This window comes from Macaca nemestrina, chromosome 8 (genome assembly GCF_043159975.1).
Source record: "Macaca nemestrina isolate mMacNem1 chromosome 8, mMacNem.hap1, whole genome shotgun sequence".
Classification (NCBI taxonomy): Eukaryota; Metazoa; Chordata; class Mammalia; order Primates; family Cercopithecidae; genus Macaca; species Macaca nemestrina.
This window is the reverse complement of record NC_092132.1, coordinates 138987113-139007012: the sequence shown is the minus strand read 5'-3', so window position 1 is coordinate 139007012 and position 19900 is coordinate 138987113. Positions and strand designations below refer to the sequence as shown.

General features: G+C 36.1%; 1 protein-coding gene across 4 annotated transcripts in view; it reads left to right on the top strand.

Moving 5' to 3' along the window:
• LOC105491113 (tumor suppressor candidate 3) overlaps nt 1-19900 on the top strand; it is a 209442-nt gene that overhangs the window by 83953 nt on the left and 105589 nt on the right. For all 4 annotated transcript variants that reach the window (XM_071068610.1, XM_011757271.3, XM_071068609.1 and 1 more), the window contains exon 3: nt 12941-13058. In XM_071068610.1, coding sequence (XP_070924711.1) covers nt 12941-13058 — 118 coding nt within the window. The remainder of the gene's footprint in view (nt 1-12940; nt 13059-19900) is intronic.

Below are 19900 nucleotides of genomic sequence, written 5' to 3'. Positions count from 1 at the left end.
GATACAGGGTGTGGTTTATTGGACATTTGCAGTGTAGCCTGTTGGATTGTTTCGTTTTCAGAGGACACTGATTTGTGGGCTGGTCTATATAAATGATGAAGAAGAATGCTCCAGTAGGAGATTAACTTATTTCAGTACCTAAAGAGTTCAGTAAGGTGTTGGGCCTTCTTTTTGGGGTCAAATCTGAAGAGATAACAGTTTTTCTTTCACTGCTTGAGAAATTGAGTGTTTGTAGTCTGTTCACATAGTCCCAAGAAATTTTATTTGGTGCTGTTGAGAGATTGATGCCAATCCAGTTTTCTTACTTTGAATGTGATTTGTTTTTTTGCCTTGCCGGCCAAAGTATATTTTAAATTTTTTCACTAAAGGCTGGTAATTTTGCTATACACTACGTCTTACATTTGACTATTCTGGGTTGCCTTTTTCAGGAACGCGAATAACTCTTCAATATGTATATAGGGACTTTATTTTTAGAAATGTTATTGTATCGTAGTTTAAAATACCAGTTCTCTTTCATTGTTTTTTCTACCTCAGGGACTCTAATTCTCCATGTTTAATCTTTTAAAATCTACCCCATTCCCTCTTAAACTTTTATTTTGTTTTTGTTCTCTTACCTGCTTTTAATCCTATTCTTAATGTCCTTTATTTATTTTCAGTCAACTCTATTTTTCTTTGAAGACTTTGTAATGCAGACATCATTTCTACATGGATTCTGTTTTGCTTTTTTGAAACATACTGGTTTCCTGAGTCTTACTAACTGTGATGTAACATCTTTCTGTTTTTTTATTTCCTTCTATTTCTAGTTGTTTAATTTCTGATTTGAGATTTTCTGTCTTCAACTGCTTGTTTAATGATATTTACTTTAGTTTGGAGTATTTTGTTTCAGTTTTCTCTTCATAATTTTGTTTTCAGGGAAATTTTTTATGAGTTGAAGAATTTTGATTCTTTCTGATTTCTTTTTGTAGTAGCCTTGTGTAGATGCTATTGATCATTTGCTGCTGCTTAAAAAATTTTTTTTCTTTCTTATACCAGACTAGAAACCATAGTTTACATGTGGGTGGTGATGGCTAGACTTTTGGGTGGCCTACTGATTTCTTAATTCAAATATGCCTTCTCCTCATAACGTGAAATAGGTTGAGTTCAGCAGGCTTATTTTTCTCCCCTGCTCACTTCTCCCTTCTCTTTTTCTTCCTCTCCTCCTCCTTGCAGTGGCGTATTCTGATTCTGAGATGATGTATGTTTCCATCGGTCCCTTAATTTCCATGACTTCTCTGTTTCACTGTATTGCCAAGCTACTAATGCATGTCAGCTTCTTCTAAGTTGTCCCCTACTCCCACAAAGCGGTGCATTCTTAAGACTGCCACGTTTGTTTCTGTATACTTCCAAGCCCCTTTATGTTCCGCAGTAGCCACTGTTCTTCCCCACCATATAGACCTGTTCTCAGTGTTTTCCAATTCAGATGAGATTCTCTCTTTCTTGGGGTGATTCCCACCCCACCCAACCCCCCATATTTTGCCTCTGCTAGGATCCCTCTTACCCGTTTTTCCCCATATAGTCTCCACCTTCCTATTCTTGGATGGATTACTGAAGTTACAGGTGTTCATTTCCTCACTTCCGTTTAAATTTATATTCTGTAGGATTCTTTTTATCCCAGTTACTGTATTGGCATTAGTAGTTTTGATTATGCTTTTTGGAGAACTACATGGTTTTTGGAGTTCTTTGTTATCATTATCCTACAGGAACTCAGTAATTTTCACATACAGTTTTAATCTTAGTAGGAGAAATTGGAATCTGACCATAAATAAGAAAGTTCTTTGAGGACAAACTATTTGTTTTCTTTTTTCTTTTTTTTTTTTTTGGAAACAAGAGTCTCACTCTGTTGCCCATGCTGGAGTGCAGTGGCGTGATCTCAGCTCGCTGCAACCTCTCCGCCACCTGGTTTCAAGTGATTCCCCTGCCTCAGACTCCTGAGTAGCTAGGATTACAGACATGTGCTACCACACCTGGCTAATTTTTGTATTTTTAGTAGAGACAGGGTTTCACCATGTTGGCCAGGCTGGTCTTGACCTCCCAACCTCAAGTGATCCACCCATCTCTGCCTCCCAAAGTGCTGGGATTACAGGTGTGAGCCACGGTGCCCGGCTAAGGACAAATACTAGCATTACAGTGATGATGATGATCATGTGTAGATACTAGATCACGTGATGTTCAGGGCTTCATTGATGATGTGTTGATGCTAGATCACGTGATATTCAGGGCTTTGGACTTTCTATGTGCTTAGTAGGATTTTATTGAATGAAATGAATGAGAATTTTTTGATATTGATGAAAAACTCATTGAAAAGTTTCTTGATATACAGATACAGGAGTAAATATATAAAACAGTGCTTTATTTATCTAAAAATGCTTTATTTATATAGGTTATAACTGAAATAAATGAAAAAAATGACTTTTAAAAGTATAATCTTGATAGCTGCACTTAACCATTTAAATTAAAGATAAAACTTTCTGCATTTTTATATCTAGAGCTGCAACAATTATATATAATAAAGTCATAAATTACAATTAATCTTTGTATTATTTTTAAGCATTTGTCCTTGGTTTCCATGATTTCAGTTTATATTAGTCATTAACATATTAAATGAGATTTACTAGTTTTCATGGTCTCAGACCTTAGTCCTCAAATAATTTCTCTTAGATGCATAAGAATCATTTTGGGTTTTTTTGGACTCATGAGGATGACTTAGTACAATCCAGTCAATACAAGTAAAACCACTTCAGATATGCCCCTTTCTTGTGATAGGTTGTTGTCTTTGTCACCGTAATACAATGAACAAAATACTATTCTTTTTATTTATCAGAAGATAGTGATTATCATGAGCCCATGCAGAAGAGAGTTAACATAGCAGGCCTGAGATTGTTATCCTTAGAAAGGGGAGCTCCCAAATTTGGCCCTTGCCTGTCATGGGAACATGGATTTTGGGACATTTTCTACCACTCCTTAGCTGAGAAGGGTGGTTCACTGTCCCTGAACTGTTTACAAACAATGTGGTTAATGCTGAACACCTGCTTTTTTTGTGTGGGTCTGGAATTTTGCCATCTGCTCTACAGAGGGCATCCATATGACCAACCTTCTTGGGCACTGAATCTGTAATGAACTTCCCTGGTAGACAACACTTTACACGTGCCACAACAGAATTGATCCTGTGTGACCTGACAGGGAGTCACTGTTGGAAATTTACCTAGTTCACTTCAGACTATACCATGTGCCTTTTCCCTCTGCTGATTTTGCTTTGTGTCCTTTCACTGTAACAAATCTCAACCATGAATGTGACCATGTACTGATTCCTCTGAGTCCCCTTAGTGAATTACCAAACCTGGTGATGGTATTGGGGACCCCCAACGCAGAACCATTTAATAATTCTGAAATGTTTTCTCCTGGTCTTGGCAAGAAGTTATATATTTAATACTCATTTTAGTTTTTATTTACTTTTTCAGATCTGTAGAATAAGCCTCCCCCATCCCTTAAGAATCTTGAGTAGAACTAGAAATAAAAAAGAAACCTTATTTTATAAACTTGTGGCTTTTTACTGTGGAACTGGATACTAGTATGGTAATATTATATCGATGCTGGCATATATTTTTGAACCATTTTTATTGAATAGTCACTATGTATAAATACTCTCCTGGATCCTAGGGGAGATGATGGCAAACAAACTGACCTAGCTGCTGCTCTCATTATGTCAGAGTCTAGTTCGTAAATGTCATGAAGGGAAATCACAGAGATTTATGAGAGGATCCTGGTTTTTCCTGTTAATTTGTGTGTTCAAAAAGGTTTAGTTAAGGGAGTGATAATTGAAGTGTTAAGTTATACAGAAAGACGAGGAATTCACAAGGCATGTTTATCTGCTCCCGTTTACTAGACATAACTCTTTGCTATGTGTACAGAGTGTGCCATGTGTGCTCTGTAGCTATAGAAAAGTTGGGTTGAGGCTGGGCGCAGTGGCTCACACCTGTATTCCCAGCACTTTGGGAGTCCGAGGTGGGTGGATCATAAGGTCAAGAGATTGAGACCATCCTGGCCAACATGGTGAAACTCCTGTCTCTACTAAAAATACAGAAAATTAGCTGGGTGTGGTGGCATGCACCTGTAGTCCCAGCTACTCGGGAGGCTGAGGCACGAGAATCGCTTGAACCCAGGAGGTGGAGGTTGCAGTGAGCCAAGATCGTGCCACTGCACTCTAGCCTGGTGACAGAGCAAGACTCTCTCTCAAAAAAAAAAAAAAAAAAAAAAAAAAAAAGAAAAGGAAAGAAAAGAAAAGCTGCATTGAGAAGAAGGAAGGAATTTCACTGAAATCCTGTATCAAGAGTAAGTCTAGTTTATGAAAGGAAATTAAACAAAATTTGGGTCTGGTGCAGAGAGTTGAGAGGGGAAGAAACTAGAAGTAAGGTCTGCGAATGCAAATAGTCAATGAATTTTAAGCTAGATGCTGAACACCCCAAGGTTTGCATACCCATTTGCCATTTACTAGAGTCTTTGTTATGCCTCATGTTTTTAACCTCATGAGAACTCTTGAGAGAGATTACTAGTATTGTCATGCTAAAAAGGGGGAAATAAACAAAGTATTTGTGACTTTCTCAAGTTTATACATTATAAAGTGGAAAGCCAGTCCACAAGTCCCGATTTTCAGAATTCATGTGTTATCTGTGTTCTTTCTACTTGGCCACATCATAATAATAAGTGTAGTATTACATTGTTTGGAAGTCATGTGAAAATTGTTACGGTTTTTTTATGTGTATCTAAAGGCCTTAACAAAAATCAAACCCAGACAGAAAGAGACACAAGGAAATTTTTGGAAGTGATGGAACTGCTTATGAACTTGACTGTGGTGGTGGTAACATGAGTGTATACTTATGTCTACACTCACCAAATTGTACCCATTGTATACATTAACCGTGTGGGTTTTTTCATATACCAGTTATACCTTAGTGAAGCTAGGGGAAAAGAATAGTCCAAGAGCATTCCCTTCAGTGTTTAGCGTAAGACATTCCTATGGTGGGCTGGCAGTTCATTAATAAAATTAGAGATGTCTGGAACGGTATCACTGGGTAGAAAAGTTGCTTGTAATGGAATTTTGTAGTATCAGAAGATAGATCTCTCTATATATAATATATAATTCATATACTCAGTTAACTGGTTAATCAGTCGTCCAAGTAATAGTAGTCCAATTATTTAAAAAAAGTATGTGAAATCTCTATGCCTTTTATTCAGTTTTGCTGAGAATCTAAAACTCCTCTAAAAATAATCTATTAAAAATAAGTTTGATGAGAGAAAAGTTAAAAAAATGAAGATAAGTATGTATAAATACACGAAAGGATTCCTGGCACACACTAAACCTCCATGAATGTTTCTTGTGATGGCAGTACTTTCAGTTGACCAGAAAAGACATAATCTCCATCTCTTGTGACACAGTTTCTATAATCTTATGTCTGCCTTTTTGATTCATTATAATAAAGGTCTTTAAAGTCAGCATATATTCTGTTCTTTACCACATGAAACTAAAGAATAGACTTACTGGGAAGTCCTGCAGGATTTAAGGTATGAGTTAATGCTTTCCTCATTTTGACTTCTCAGGTTTTACAATATATATATATGAATTTATTTAACAGATATTTTTTCAGTATCATGATAGTTCCTGGGCATGTTATCATAAACAAGGTTTATATTATTATTTAAGATTATAAGTGTTACCATAATGGATTGAAGTATCTTGAGGCAGTGGCCTGTATGTCTTACCTCTTCCAAACATTGAATTAATTCGCCCATTTATTCATTCATTTGTTAATTCTCTGTCATTAGTTGCACAAATATTAAATACATATTATGATCATATGTACTAGATAAATGGTATGGTTTGGCTGTGTTCCCACACAAATGTCACCTTGAATTGTTCCCATATTCCCCATGTGTTGTGGGAGGGACACAGTGGAAGGTAATTGAATCCTGGGGGCTGTTACCCCCATGTTGTTCTCGTGATAGTGAGTGAGTTCTCACATGACCTGATGGCTTTATAAGGGGCTTTTCCCCTTTCTTTGGCACTCCTTCTTCCTGCCGCCATGTGAAGAAGGTGCCTTGCTTTCCCTTTGCCTTCTGCCATGATCATGTTTACTGAGGCCTCTCCAGCCATGCTGAACTGTGAGTCACTTAAACCTCTTTCTTTATAAATTACCCTGTCTTGGGTATGTCTTTAGTAGCAGCATGAAAACAGACTAATAGAGTAAGAAAACTTGTTAAAGGAACAATGTGTTAATTGATTTCCTTACTATTGTATGACATTCTTCTTGGCATACCACATTTAAGCATTTATATGCTACTGTTAGTTTCTTTTTTTTTTGTAAGGAGAACTAAAATTCCCTTGACTTTCAAGAGCCAAGTGCTAACTATGCATATTGCATACACTGCAACATATTTTATGTTCATATACACTTTTGCTTTAAAATATGTATTTGGATCACATAAGTTACTATTTTCCAGGGAAAGATCTACTTAGGTCTGATGAAGAAAATGGATGCACAGGAAACAGCTTTAAGAAACACAACCTCTTTATCTTATATCTAGTGAATTATTCAGTCAGTTACAATATGGTAGTGAACTGTTGATTTCTCAGCTCTTCAGAGGCCTTGGGTCTATTTATTATATTTCAGTATATTCAGCTGGGCCTTGGTATGTATAGCACAACCAGAGGAGCAGCCGTGTTAGAAATCTTTGTGCAGGGTGTTATCACTTTATTTTTCTTCTCAGGGTACCAGAACCTTAAGTAATAGGTGAGTTCGCTCACTCCAGATCTATGTATATCACTGTCTGTAGAATTTTTTTTATTTGGGGTTTTATTATGGCATAAGTGCAATTCATTTTACATATATAACTATACAGACATACAATGGTATTTTCATATGAATCTGCTATAAGAAGTTTGATTAACATTAAAAAGAGAAGCTAGGCTTCTTAAAACAGCTCTTTAAAAATTATATTCATCATGGGAAATATATTAAATATGTATAACTGTAGATAATTCTTTTTAGTTTTACATAACCTTTTAAAAAGCATTATAACATAAAAAATTGTAGCATTTAGATTGTGATTTTTTTTCTCATAATAAAATACGGAGAAGATTTAATATCACACATTTAACAGAACAGTACCCTGCAGCTATTGCTTAAGCCTTCCTGTATCCTTTTGACGCAGCGTGACTGCCCTCTTCAGGTTGCATAAGTATATATTAGAATTTACGGCATTCCCTACATTCGTGAAGTTAGGCCTTTACTATTACTATAACTACCACAACAAAATATTTTTTAGATAATAGTGTTGGAAATGTGGTTATTTTAGTTAAGTGCTTGGAGTATTTGTGGTTTTTAACTTCCAATTTCAGATGGTAGTGAGGTCAGAAGTGTGCTTATTGTTAGCGCACGTAATGTCTCATTTCGCTCATCAGTCCAGGCTGACAGAAACATATGCAAGGATCCTCTGAATGTCTTTATCTGTCATTAGTTAAGTTTTCTCTGTCCCCTATTAAACGTTAAGAAGTTGGGATATGGAGGGCACATAAGGGAATGGGGTAAGCACCGGGTCTTTGTTATTGGGGCACATTTTTTTTTTCCTAATGAATCTTTTGTATTCTGAAGAGATATCGTTAATATTAAAATACATGTTCCTTGGGCTCATTTATTTATTTTAAATGACATACACATCTGTTTAGTGATCCTATTTCTACTGAATTACACACAGCAGAAAAAAGCCCCCATTTGCCTTGTCAGTGTTAAATTTTCTGTAAGCATTGTACTTGAGTCAAGAAAATGTAATTTGTTTTGGCTCCTGTGGAATTCTTTATTCTAGCCAGAGCTATTCCTAAGTATATTGTCTAGAAAATGTTGCTGGATGCTATGGCCTGCTAGGTTGCAATGGAGAATTTATGTGAAATAGTTTACATCTTCATTTACATAATATTTTAATAGCCTTATATGTTTTCCCAGCCAGGCCATTATAGTAACATTGAAAGTGGTTTCCAAACCTTCATTTTCTTCTCCTCCAATGTATCATACGTAATGTTGTGAGATACAGCATTCTGAAATATATTTTGCATAGTCTTCTTTCAGAAACACTTGTTTGCTATTTACAGAATAAAAGCAGTGTCCTATTTATCTTTCTACCACTTCCAGTCTTTATTGTCTAACCTGAAACTTACATTCTATTACTTGAACACAGAAGACGCATTCCAGACAGGGTAGTGTTTGTTTATACTGTGTCTGTTACCTTGCTTTTCTCTCCCTGCCTTTCTTGCTTGTTCTAAGTGTAGTCCTTCCAGACATACCACCATTATTTTCCAGTTTTTTTTTTTTTACATTCATACTTTGTTGAACTGTTCCAGCTCACTATGATCTCATCCTCCTCTGTATGCTGTATAGCACCTACAATATGCATTCGTCTTTGAAATATATATACCTTATTGATGTACTAGAGTGCATATCTATTCTTTCCTCTAACCTCTTAAAGGTGGAGACTGTGAGGTATACTTCTTTATTATTGCAGCACATATGAAAATGTTGAGTATCAGTTTCACTGATGACTAAGATCTGGATTCTACATTTGTTGTGAAATTGTCATTACTAACAAGATATCACATGATGATGTAGTCACTGTAACCTTTGAATCATGAACACTATTCCTTTGACAAACAACATATGTTTGTGATAGTACAGATTTAAAATTTCATTTTTTCTTCCCCTCAACACCATAACTAGAGTAAAAGAAATCTGCCTTAAAAGAGACATTATCCAGTGACATAAATCTGACTAAATGAGTTGTAGTAGACTCTCTAGAATTCAGAAATTCTAATGTGGTAAACTTAGCTTTAGGGTATTTATGATATAGTGACTGGTTATGAAACTGTATTGTTCATCATCAGTATCATTATACTTTTATTAAATGCAGCTTCTGTACTAGATCCTAGCCATTGGACAATATGTAATAAGAACAGCTATGCATAAAATCAGTAGTGCTACACAGTCGCTGAGAATTTCTGTTTCAGATAGTTGCATCAACAAGTATTGTAGGTGTAGAGATTTGAAGTGACTTCCAAAGGAGAGGCAGTTTTTGAGCAAACTTCTGAAAGAAGGGAGGACATTCTAAGTGAAGTATTTCATGCACGTGGTTAAGAATGGACATAGTATGTTCATGAAACAGACTCTTTGAGTGTGGTATTTTTTTTATAAAGACATAGATTATGTAAGTTGTGGCTAAGGTATGGAGGATTTTGACTTTTATTCTTCCTGTTGTCTTCATCATGTAGGTAGTGGGGAACATTTTTGGATTTTAGAGCAGAGGCTGGAATCTACAAATTGGTTATTGGGAAATGAAATCTGAAAAAGTAGAGTAATATGGAGTACAGAGTTCGAAGGCAAATTGAATTCATACTCTTTGACTCCCCATTACTTTATCACATTTTATTTTTAAATTTTTTCTTAATTACATTTTAGTATTTAATACTTGTATTATGTTGAAAGTTTTCAGATTGTAGTACTGTTCAAATTTAACCCTCTTAAAACATAATATTTTAATGAAAACAGTGATATGTGCTTCTTGTTTATAAAACAGAACTGCAAAAGAGGACCTTGCACTCATCTGATTTGCACACAGGTAGGCTAGGCCAGAGATGATCACTGTTACTGCTTTGTGATTTTTTTCTTCTGTTGTTTTTTAAAAATAGCTCTAAATGTTATTCTTATAACAACATTTTGTACAGTAAAGTTATCTTTACATTCTTATTATGATAGATGAAGATTTAACTAATCTCACCTTTCATTGCTTTTTTTTTCTTCTTTTGTTTATCATTGTAACACTAAATAACATCTTTGTTTTGTTGTTCATTATCTATAGATAATGTTTTTTGATTCCCTCATTTGTGATATGAAGATTAGCACGCATATTCTTCCCCATCACCTCTTCTTCTTCTCTTTTACCTACCAAATTCTGTTGGCTATCCTTCTATACTGTCATAGTTTATATTATGTACATTCCATACGGTAACCATAATTATTACATCTGTGTTCTGTGTATAGGTTGATTTAGAAAGTTAAAAGGGAGTAAACAGCACTTACATTATTATTTCTGCATAAACAGCATCAATGGCAAAGTAGTAGGTTATTATGATTCCTTTCTATAGCACCATTGTTTATAACCCCTGACCTGCACAAAATATTATATTTAAATAATCTTTCTAATCAGTTGATCAAAATTATGATACATTTTAGTAAGCTGCATATTTGGACCTTATCTCATGTTTTTGTTTTTTTTTTTTAATTTTTCCTGTTGTGGGAATAAATACGGTTTTCTTACTATAGATTTAATATGTTCTAGTTCTTTCTGATTCTAATGATTATCCTTAGAATCTATTCTTTTCATCTTGAAGTCTAAAATTCCTGTTCTAGTTTGTATTGGTTGCATCATAGCTTCACAGACTACAGCTTCTTTATATCTTCTCCCCGTGCTACCTCACTGCATTTCTAGTTGCCCTTTTTCCTCTCTTATAGTGCTCTATCATAGTATTAAGTTTTCTTAGTTTTTCATTCATACTACCTTTTCTATCAATTATATTTTAAGTAAATTTTCTAAGAATGTGGGGGTAAATTTCAGATTGCTTACATTTCCATGAACATGTTTATTTCACTTATTTATTTGTCTCAACGTGCAATTCTAAATAGAAAATAATATTCTGAAGAAATTCTTCTATTTGCCGGTATCTAGTGTTGCTAATGATCAATCCATTCCCAATCTCATTGCTTGCCCTTGTTGAGGAAATTTTTTTCTCTGAAAACTTTTAGGATCTTCTTTTTTATCCATGCGTTTTGGTATACCCTGTTATCTCTCCAGGTTGTTGTTTTCTCATTTCTCTTGTTCAGAACTGGGAAATGATTTTAATTTGAAGATTTAATCTCCTTTAATTGTATTGTTTACAGAAATACCATTTTCTCTGTTTCATCTCTCTTCTATTTCTGTGACACCTGTTTGAAAAAGGACTTATTGGATTATGTCTCTAGGTCTTTCTCCTTCCCTCATATGTCATTTTTGTTTTCGTTCTGTGAATTTTATTCGACTCTGTCGTCTAATATTGGTGTTTTATTTGAGCAGTCATATTTGAAATCTGCATAAGTGCTCTCTCTTTTACTATCTTTGTTCCTTTTTTATATGATATATATATATATATATATATATATATATTTTTTTTTTTTTTTCTTCTGTGAATACCACTGAATAAAGCAGTCTGCATGTTTTCACTGGGTATGTCGACAATACAAAGGCCTGACTAGACCTGGGCAGATTCTAGGGGTTGTGTGTGCAGTGACAAGCCTTAAAGAATAAGATGACTCCCACTGAACAAAGCATCATCTTGTTATCACTTACCATAAAAACAGTAATTTCCTTAAACCTAGTGTTTCTCTCCTGTAACAGTCACCTGTATGTACAGGAGTCCATGAAGAACTCTTTGTGTTACCCTTTGAGACTTGGGGGATAGGGAACTGATGCAAATGAAAATGAACTAATAAAGTCCCTTGTCTCTGACCCAGGAGGCTCATGTCTTCTGCAAGCATCCATGAAATAGTAACAGGCTACTTGTTAGCTTGCATTATATATGTGGTAAAATCTCAGACCCTGCACAGTTCCTGACAAATACATTTTTTGACAGAATTTTTCTAAGTATGTTAGTTACAGTTCCGCTTTCTTTATAATGTTTTCTGATTGTTCTTTTAGAGTCCGTTTGTTTTGAGAAGTTTTTAAGAAATCGCATAAGGTTTTCCTCAAATACATGATTTTTTGGGGGGCAGTGGGTGAAGGCTAACATTGGGACTGGTTGGGGAGGGTGCAGAAGTTTGGTCTACTACTGAGTATGAAGAAGTTTAATTAAGACATCTGTTTTTAGCTTCTTTTTTTTTTTTTTAAATCTCCAGACTCTGCTGCTTCTGAATCTAATGTTTTTCTAGCTTCTTATTGCACTGTAATCTCCTTTGAGAGTCTAACTTCCTCTCAAAACTTTTCACCAGCTTTCTGTTTTTCAGCTGTTTGTGGAAATCTTTCTGCTGCTGACTCTGCTCCAAGTCCTTTTGTTATTGTTACATTGTACCTTTTTATTTACTTTCATTTTGGGGAGGGGAAGGAGGTAAACTCCAGAGAATAGTCAACCATACTGAAGAAGCAATTTTATTTTTTAAAAATGTTTTCATCTGGAAAATTAGGAAAATATCTAATAAAAATGTGTTCAAAATAGAAGCAAATATCATCTTAGAGAAGGAATGTTTGTGGCAGCTGGTTTAGCTACAAAGAGAAATCTGCTTCCTGTTGGTTTGAATGTAAATGCATTTTTAGATAAATGGAATGAATAAGGTGGAGTATAACTATTTTCAATTTTAAAACTACTTATGAATTTTGTTTTTCTGTTAAACTAAGTTGCAAATATTCTTAAAAATTGGTCTTTGCATTTTACTAAACATTATTGGTAGATATATGTGTATAGGGAATGCTGCAAAATGTTTTTATTCCCTAGAGTAAGAGTTGGCAAAATTTTTATTTCAAGGGCTAGGCTTTGTGGTACATGTAGTTGCTGTGGTGTTGTTACAACTTTGCCCTTATAGTACATAAGCAATATGTAAATGAATAAATGTGGCTATGTTGCAATAAAACTGTATGTATGAACATCAGAATTTGAATTTTATGTAATTTTCACGTCAGAATACTTTTTTAAAAAAATACATTTTAAAAACTATGCTTTGATTGCAGTCTATACAAAAACTGGCCAGTGCTTGTCCTCGGCTTGTCTGTTTTAATAACTGCTTTGTAGATGCTTCAGTACTGATGTGTTTCTACTATGACCCATTGTTCTTACCAGGCAAGCTAATGAAGAATATCAAATACTGGCAAACTCCTGGCGCTATTCATCTGCTTTTTGTAACAAGCTCTTCTTCAGTATGGTGGACTATGATGAGGGGACAGACGTTTTTCAGCAGGTAAAAGAGTTATATCTTATTCATATATTTAACATAGTTGTTTGTGGTCGATACATTTTTGTTTGGCACATAAAAATAAAATTCATTCATCGCCTGAACTCAGGAGGCGGAGGTTGCAGTGAGCCGAGATTGTGCCACTGCATTCCTGTGGGGGATAGAGCAAGACTTTTTCACACACACACACACACACACACACACACACACACACACACACACACACACAAAATACAATTCATTCAATACGTTAATAAATACAATAAGTATTTATAATAAATTTTGTGATGTGATTAACATAATTATGGCTAAACTGATTTTTATAATTGTACAGGTCTTTGCCATTATGATAAATTCATTTTAACTTTTGCATCATACAGGAAATGTGTTTTTTCAGCATGCAGTGGCAGTTTACATGCAGTAGTCTTATTTTGGCATTTAATTATAGGTGGTAGTATATTATAGATAGTATTTTGCACAGATTTGTGACATTTTATATAAAATTCATTGCAAATTTTACTTAACTGTTATTTTTTCCAATGGGGCAGAATTTTACATATAGAGGGTTAGATATTTATTTACAAGTATTTTCTCTCTGTTATGGATTGAATTGTATACCCCCAAATTCATAAGTTGAAGCCATAGCTTCTGGCGTGACTGTATTTGAAGATAGGGCCTTGAAGGAAGTAATTAAGGTTAAATGAAATCATAAAGGTGGAACCCTAGTCCAAAGGGACTGGTGTCCATATGAGATGAGGAATCAGGAGCAGGAGTGCATGTGCACAGAGAAAAGGGCCATGTTAGAACACAGTGAGAAGATGGCCACAGGCCAGGAGGAGGAGCCTCACCCAAAACCAACTCTGCTGGCACTTTCCTCTTGGACTTTGAGTCTTCAGAACTGTGAAAAATAAATTTCTGTTAAGCCGCCTACTCTGGAATTTTCTGTTATAGCAGCCCAAGCAAACTAATCAGCGTATTGACCCAGTCTTCTCGCTAGAGCAAGGTGTTGGACTTGAGACCGGAATTCTCATTATCATCAATGTTGTCATGCTTGTAACATCATCATTGTTGACATCGAGAGCTTATGTCCAGGCACCGTTCTAAGGGCCTCTTACGTATTATTTCATGTAGCTTCACAGTGAGAGAAGTGTTGTTACTGGCTCCATTTCATAGGTGAGGAAATAAGGAGTGAAGAGACTGTTGCTTGTCCAAGGTCACCAAGTTAGTGTAATGTGTAACTAGAATTTGAACTCAACTGTCTGGCTTCCAGAGCCCTAGTCCTTAATCATGCTATTACCTTGCAGTTTATTATTTATTTTTTAACATGTTTTTACTGTGCGATCAATCCATTTAAAGTGCAAAACTTAACTGCCATCCCGGGGTTAATCTTTTCGGGTCTATTTAATTTGGCCTATTTAATTTTTCTCACATGTGATACTCTTTGGCATAATGCTTACCAGGTCATGGAAAAGCATGCAGTTCTGTGAAGAATCTCTCTTACTAATTGTAAATCACCATTAGTGAACATTTATACTTATTTGCATCCAGATCATTTGTTCTTGCCAGTTTCTAGTTAAATAAAATAAATTCTCTCTTTTTGCCTTCAGCACTTCTTCTGTTAGTATTCTTCACTTATTTCCTCCAAATTTATTTTGCCTTTTTAGGTTGTTTCTTTATATTCATCCCTTCAGCAAATAGTTTTGCTCCTATAGTGCCTATTCTATAGGAGCAATAAATTTGGCAAGAATAACATACATAGTTCTCCTCTATGAGCAGCTTACAGATTAGGAAGCTAATAATAATAATAGTATCATAATAAAACATATAAATATGTAATTTCAAATAACCTTATAAAGAATAATTACAATACTATAAGAACCAAATATTATTTCATGTAAATGATAGATCTCTATAGCATCTCAGGATAATTGGCCTTAGAGCTCATCAGATAGAAGTGCTATTCAGTATATACTTGAATCCTCTCTGTCATATTGGCAAACAGTCTTCTAGGTCCAACAAGACTGCTAGAGCACGGTCTTGAAGCCCATGACTAGACCTGTGGACTAAATGAAGACAGTGAGTTGGGTTAGTTTAGTTTCGTTGTATCTTTGTTGTGCTATTTTTGTTGATACTATGTTATCTTTGTTTTGTTGTGATACCTAATATACTAAGTACATACTTAGCATATTAAACATCTTATTTACTTTTACAAATATGCTTTCTCCTGCTTTTATTAAAACAATGCCTTTATTGGTATGTCTTTTTAAAAATCCTTAACAGAAACACTCATTTTTTGCTTTTTAAAAGTACTTTTATTTCTTAACTACTGTAAGAAACCAAACTGCCAAAACACCATGTATCTGATCCTTGGTATCATTGTTGAGGAAGCAGTATGGTGTGGGTGGGGACTACAGCAGATTGGAGAGGGGATGTGCTTGACCTCAGTGGGAGAGGTGCAGCTCAGCATCAGCTTTGTAGAAGAAATGTAGGTCACATGTATGTAGGCCACATGTAGCTAGATCTCTTTCAAGAAAAGACCTAAAGAATAATTTTTATATGAAATTTCTCTCTTTAAAATGTTGGCAGTTAATTCATATTTTTTTAAAAAAAACTTTATGGGATATTGTTATCTTTGTGTTGAGTACTGAATGTAGGCTGCTGGTATATAATAATATAAATAAATGGTTATATATAATCATTAAATTCTTTTGTTTGCTTTAGACATAATTATTCTAAAGTTTGGTCTATAAGAGTTGAAGTCAGTTGTTTTTAATTGAAACATTTCCTCAGGTTAATTTTGATTCAGCAGGAATCCTGCTATAGAACTGCCTTGTCTTTCCCAAAATCTAGCCCTTGGGTTAGCAACAAGAGTTCTCATTTTAAAATGCAGAAATGAGTAAAAGTTATAGCAGTTAATGAGTTTTATGAGGAATTTTAATCTACAACAATGCAGAAGTATATGTTTTGCTTCAGTTGAGAAACACTAAAATATTTTTAATGCTTATTTTTTTCCAACTGACTATTAAATCATATTTTGCTGAAGTACTGTCTCTGAATTGATGTTTTAAAGCACTGTCAGCAGTAATGTGGTGTCTGAAGATAATATTAATAACAAGTGCAGAAACTTGGTAATTTCTAGCTCTTTGGGGACTTACTGGGAAAGTAGCTTCAATTATATGTGATTCCCATAGGAATGGCTGAGGCTAGGTGTCTGATGACAGGCCAGTGGGTTAATGAACATGGTGTGTTGGAAGGAGCACTCAGCTAGGAAATAGGTCTATGTTGTGCTCTGCTGTGGGTAGCCTTGGGGAATTGGGTATTTTAATTAAGAAAAAGGACTGAATTGTATGAATTTTTAAGAACCTCTGAAGTTTTACCACATGAGGCCTTCGTATGGATTTTCTGATAGTTTTCATGTGGGGAGTGAGGAAGATGGGGACGTTCAGCTTTATAGTTTTGTATTGACGTGGTTTCCGTAGATGTCTCTTGTGTATCCATGAGAGAAATGGACAGGAACAAAGTATGGGATGGGAGAAGCCCAGGGAAGAAAGAAGGAACTGGTAACCGTGTGCTTTGTTCAGTTTAATGAACGTCCATTACATGGAAGCCCACTGCTGGGAGAATGGAGTAAGATAGACTCCTGATGTACAGGGCCATGTAACACTTATTATATACATTAGAGACATATTATTTTTATTTACTTATTTATTTTTGAGACGGAGTCTTGCTCTGTCACCCATGCTGGAGTGCAGTGGCGCAATCTCGGCTCACTGCAAGCTCTGCCTCCCGGGTTCATGCCATTCTGCTGCCTCAGCCTCCTGAGTAGCTGGGACTACAGGTGCCTGCCACCACGCCCGGCTAATTTTTTGTATATTTAATAGAGATGGGGTTTCACCATGTTAGCCAGGATAGTCTCGATCTCCAGACCTTATTTTTTTCCAACTGACTATTAAATCATATTTTTATATGATATAATTTATATATAATTTATGTATGATATAATTTATATATGATTTATATATGATATAATTTTTATATATAATTTATATATGATATGATTTTTATATATAATTTATATATGATATGATTTTTATATATAATTTATATATGATATAATTTTTATATATAATTTATATATAATAGGCTCCTCGGCCTCCCAAAGTGCTGGGATTACAGGCGTGAGCCACCGCACCCGGCCCCTATATACATTAGAGACATATTTTTATATATGTTATATATGCATGTTATATGTTATAATCTGTATGATGTTTATACTGTATTGCAGGAGCTTGTGTTTTCAAATCAGTCTTCTAATGAACTTACTAAAAAAGGTTTATGAAAAAAATATTGTTAAAGCCTGGCAAACATGGTGAGAGCCCCGTCTTTACTAAAAATACAAAAATTATCCAGGCGTGGTGGTGCATGTCTGTAATCCCAGCTATTGGGGAGGTTGAGGCAGGAGAGTGGCTTGAACCCAGGAGGTAGAGGTTGCAGTGAGCTGAGATCGTGCCATTGCACTCCAGGCTGGGTGACACAGCAAGACGCCATCTCAAAAAAAAGTTTTCATTAAATGGAGGTAGAGTTCAGAAGGTATTATGATATCCTGGTAATGAAGTGTCTAGAGTCAGAAAACCTGAGTTCATCTTCCAGCTTTACTTCTTCATTGCTGTATGACCTTTGGTAAATCACTTTATTTTTATATGCCTCTACTCATCTGTAAGAGAGGGAAAATAATATTACCTTTCTCATAAGACTATTGGGAAGATGAAAATAAGATGTTAGCGTTAGAGTAGGTAGCTACGCAGACATGAGCAGGGCAGGAGAGGGTCCCTCACCCCAGGATGTCAGGTGACCATCATTTGATGATCAGGTGATTGTTAAACTGTCTTGCTAAAATAATAATTGGTTGCAGCTGGCTGCTAGGAAAGGCAATCTCCCAGTAGATAGAAAACACCTGAAGATGGTGATCAGCCGCTTCTTGATGAGATCTTAGGACTTAAGCAGGCTCAAGCATGCGCACTAAGACAAAATGGTGGCGTTTAACTGTTATATGACCTGCCTCTGGGAGCACTCGACTAGTAAGGGAAAAATGCCTCAAACGAGCATGCGCACAACTTCAGTAAACACACTGCATACGGCCCCTCCCAAGTGCTGGCAAGCCACTGTGCAGGCACATAGCCCACCCAAAAGGAAAAGTCAAGGGAGAAGAGACAAACCCTGGGGTTATGCCAGTGTATGAAACCCCAAGTCAAAGGCCAAACAGTGCACTTTGATGTCTTGAAGTTGCCCACCTGATCTTCTTCCAAGTGCGCTTCTTTCTATTCCTGCACCAAAACTTAAATAAACATTCACTCCTGCTCTAAAACTTGCCTCAGCCTCTCACTCTGCTTTATAACCCTCGGATTCCTTTGAGGAGGCAAGAATTAAGTTGCTGCAGACCCCTACGGATTCACCACTGCTAACACTAATATATGTAGCTGTTTAGCTCTGTGCCTGATGCATAAGTATATGCTAAATAGTTCTTATTACTATTACATAACATTAGCAATAAATACTGGTGTGTAGCGTTCCCCTTTCCTAAAACCACCTTATTTTTGCATAAGTTGGTTAAATCTAAATTCTATAGAAATAATTAAAAGTTGTGGTAAAGGAATGAAGAGAAAGGAAAGAAGCGATGAAAAGATTACCTCGGAATCCCTTTGGAAGGGTTAACTGCTTGAGCATTGTCTTAGTTCATTTTGTTCTGCTACAACAGAATACCTTAGACTGGCTAATTTATTCAGCAGGAGTTTGTGGGGAGGGCAGAGGCAGAATATGATGGTTTGAATGTTTTGCATTCAAACAATGAGTAAACAACATTCAAACCATCATATTCTGCCCCTAGCCCCACCAAACTCATGTCTTTCTCACACTCAAAATACATTGATTTTGTCCCAATACTGTCAAAAGTCTGAACTCATTCTAGCAGCAACTCAAAATTCCAAAGTCCCAAGTCTTAACAAAATCGGATACAGATGAGACTCAGGACATGATTCATCCTGAGGCAAATTTCCCTCCAGCTGTGTATCTGAAATCAAACAAATTATCTACTTCTAAAACAAAATGGTAGAGCAGGCATCGAATAGACATTCCCTTCCTAAAGGGAGAAATAGGCGAGAAGAAAAAAAGGGGTAACTGGCTCCAAATAAGCCCAAAACCCGATTGGGAAAACGCTATTAAATCTTAAAGCTGGAGATTAATTTTTTTTCATTCCACCTGCCATCATCTGGGCACACTGGGGCAAAGGTTGAGCCCTCAAGGCCTTGGGAAGCCCCACCCCTATAGCTTTGCGAGGCCCAAGCCCACACAGCAGTTCTCCCAGGCTGGTGTTGCATGCTCTTGGCTCTATAGTTTGGGGTTTCAGCAGAGGCCCTGCTGCCGTAGATCCACTAAGGGGGATTTTTTACAATGGCTCTGCCTCTGCAACAGGTCTCTACCAGGGCTCTTGGGCTCTCCGCAAAGTCCTTTGAAATCTAGGTGAAGGAAGACATACCTCCTCAGCTCTTACATTCTGGGCACCTGTAGAGCTAGCCCTTTATGGATGCTGCCAAGGCTCATGGCTTGCACCCTCCAGAGTAGTGGGTTGAGCAACACTTGGGCCTACTTGATCCATGGTGAGGGCAGCTGAGGAGAACTACACTAGAATGCAGGGAGTGGACACCCCACGTGGCTCTGAACAGTGAGCTTTGAGGCCCCGTAGATACCCTAGGTCTTCCCCTGAAGAGCTCTGAAATGCCTTCAGGGTCTTTGTCCCATTGTCTTGATGAGTAATACCTGGCTTCCTTTCCATTTCTGCTAATCTCCTTATA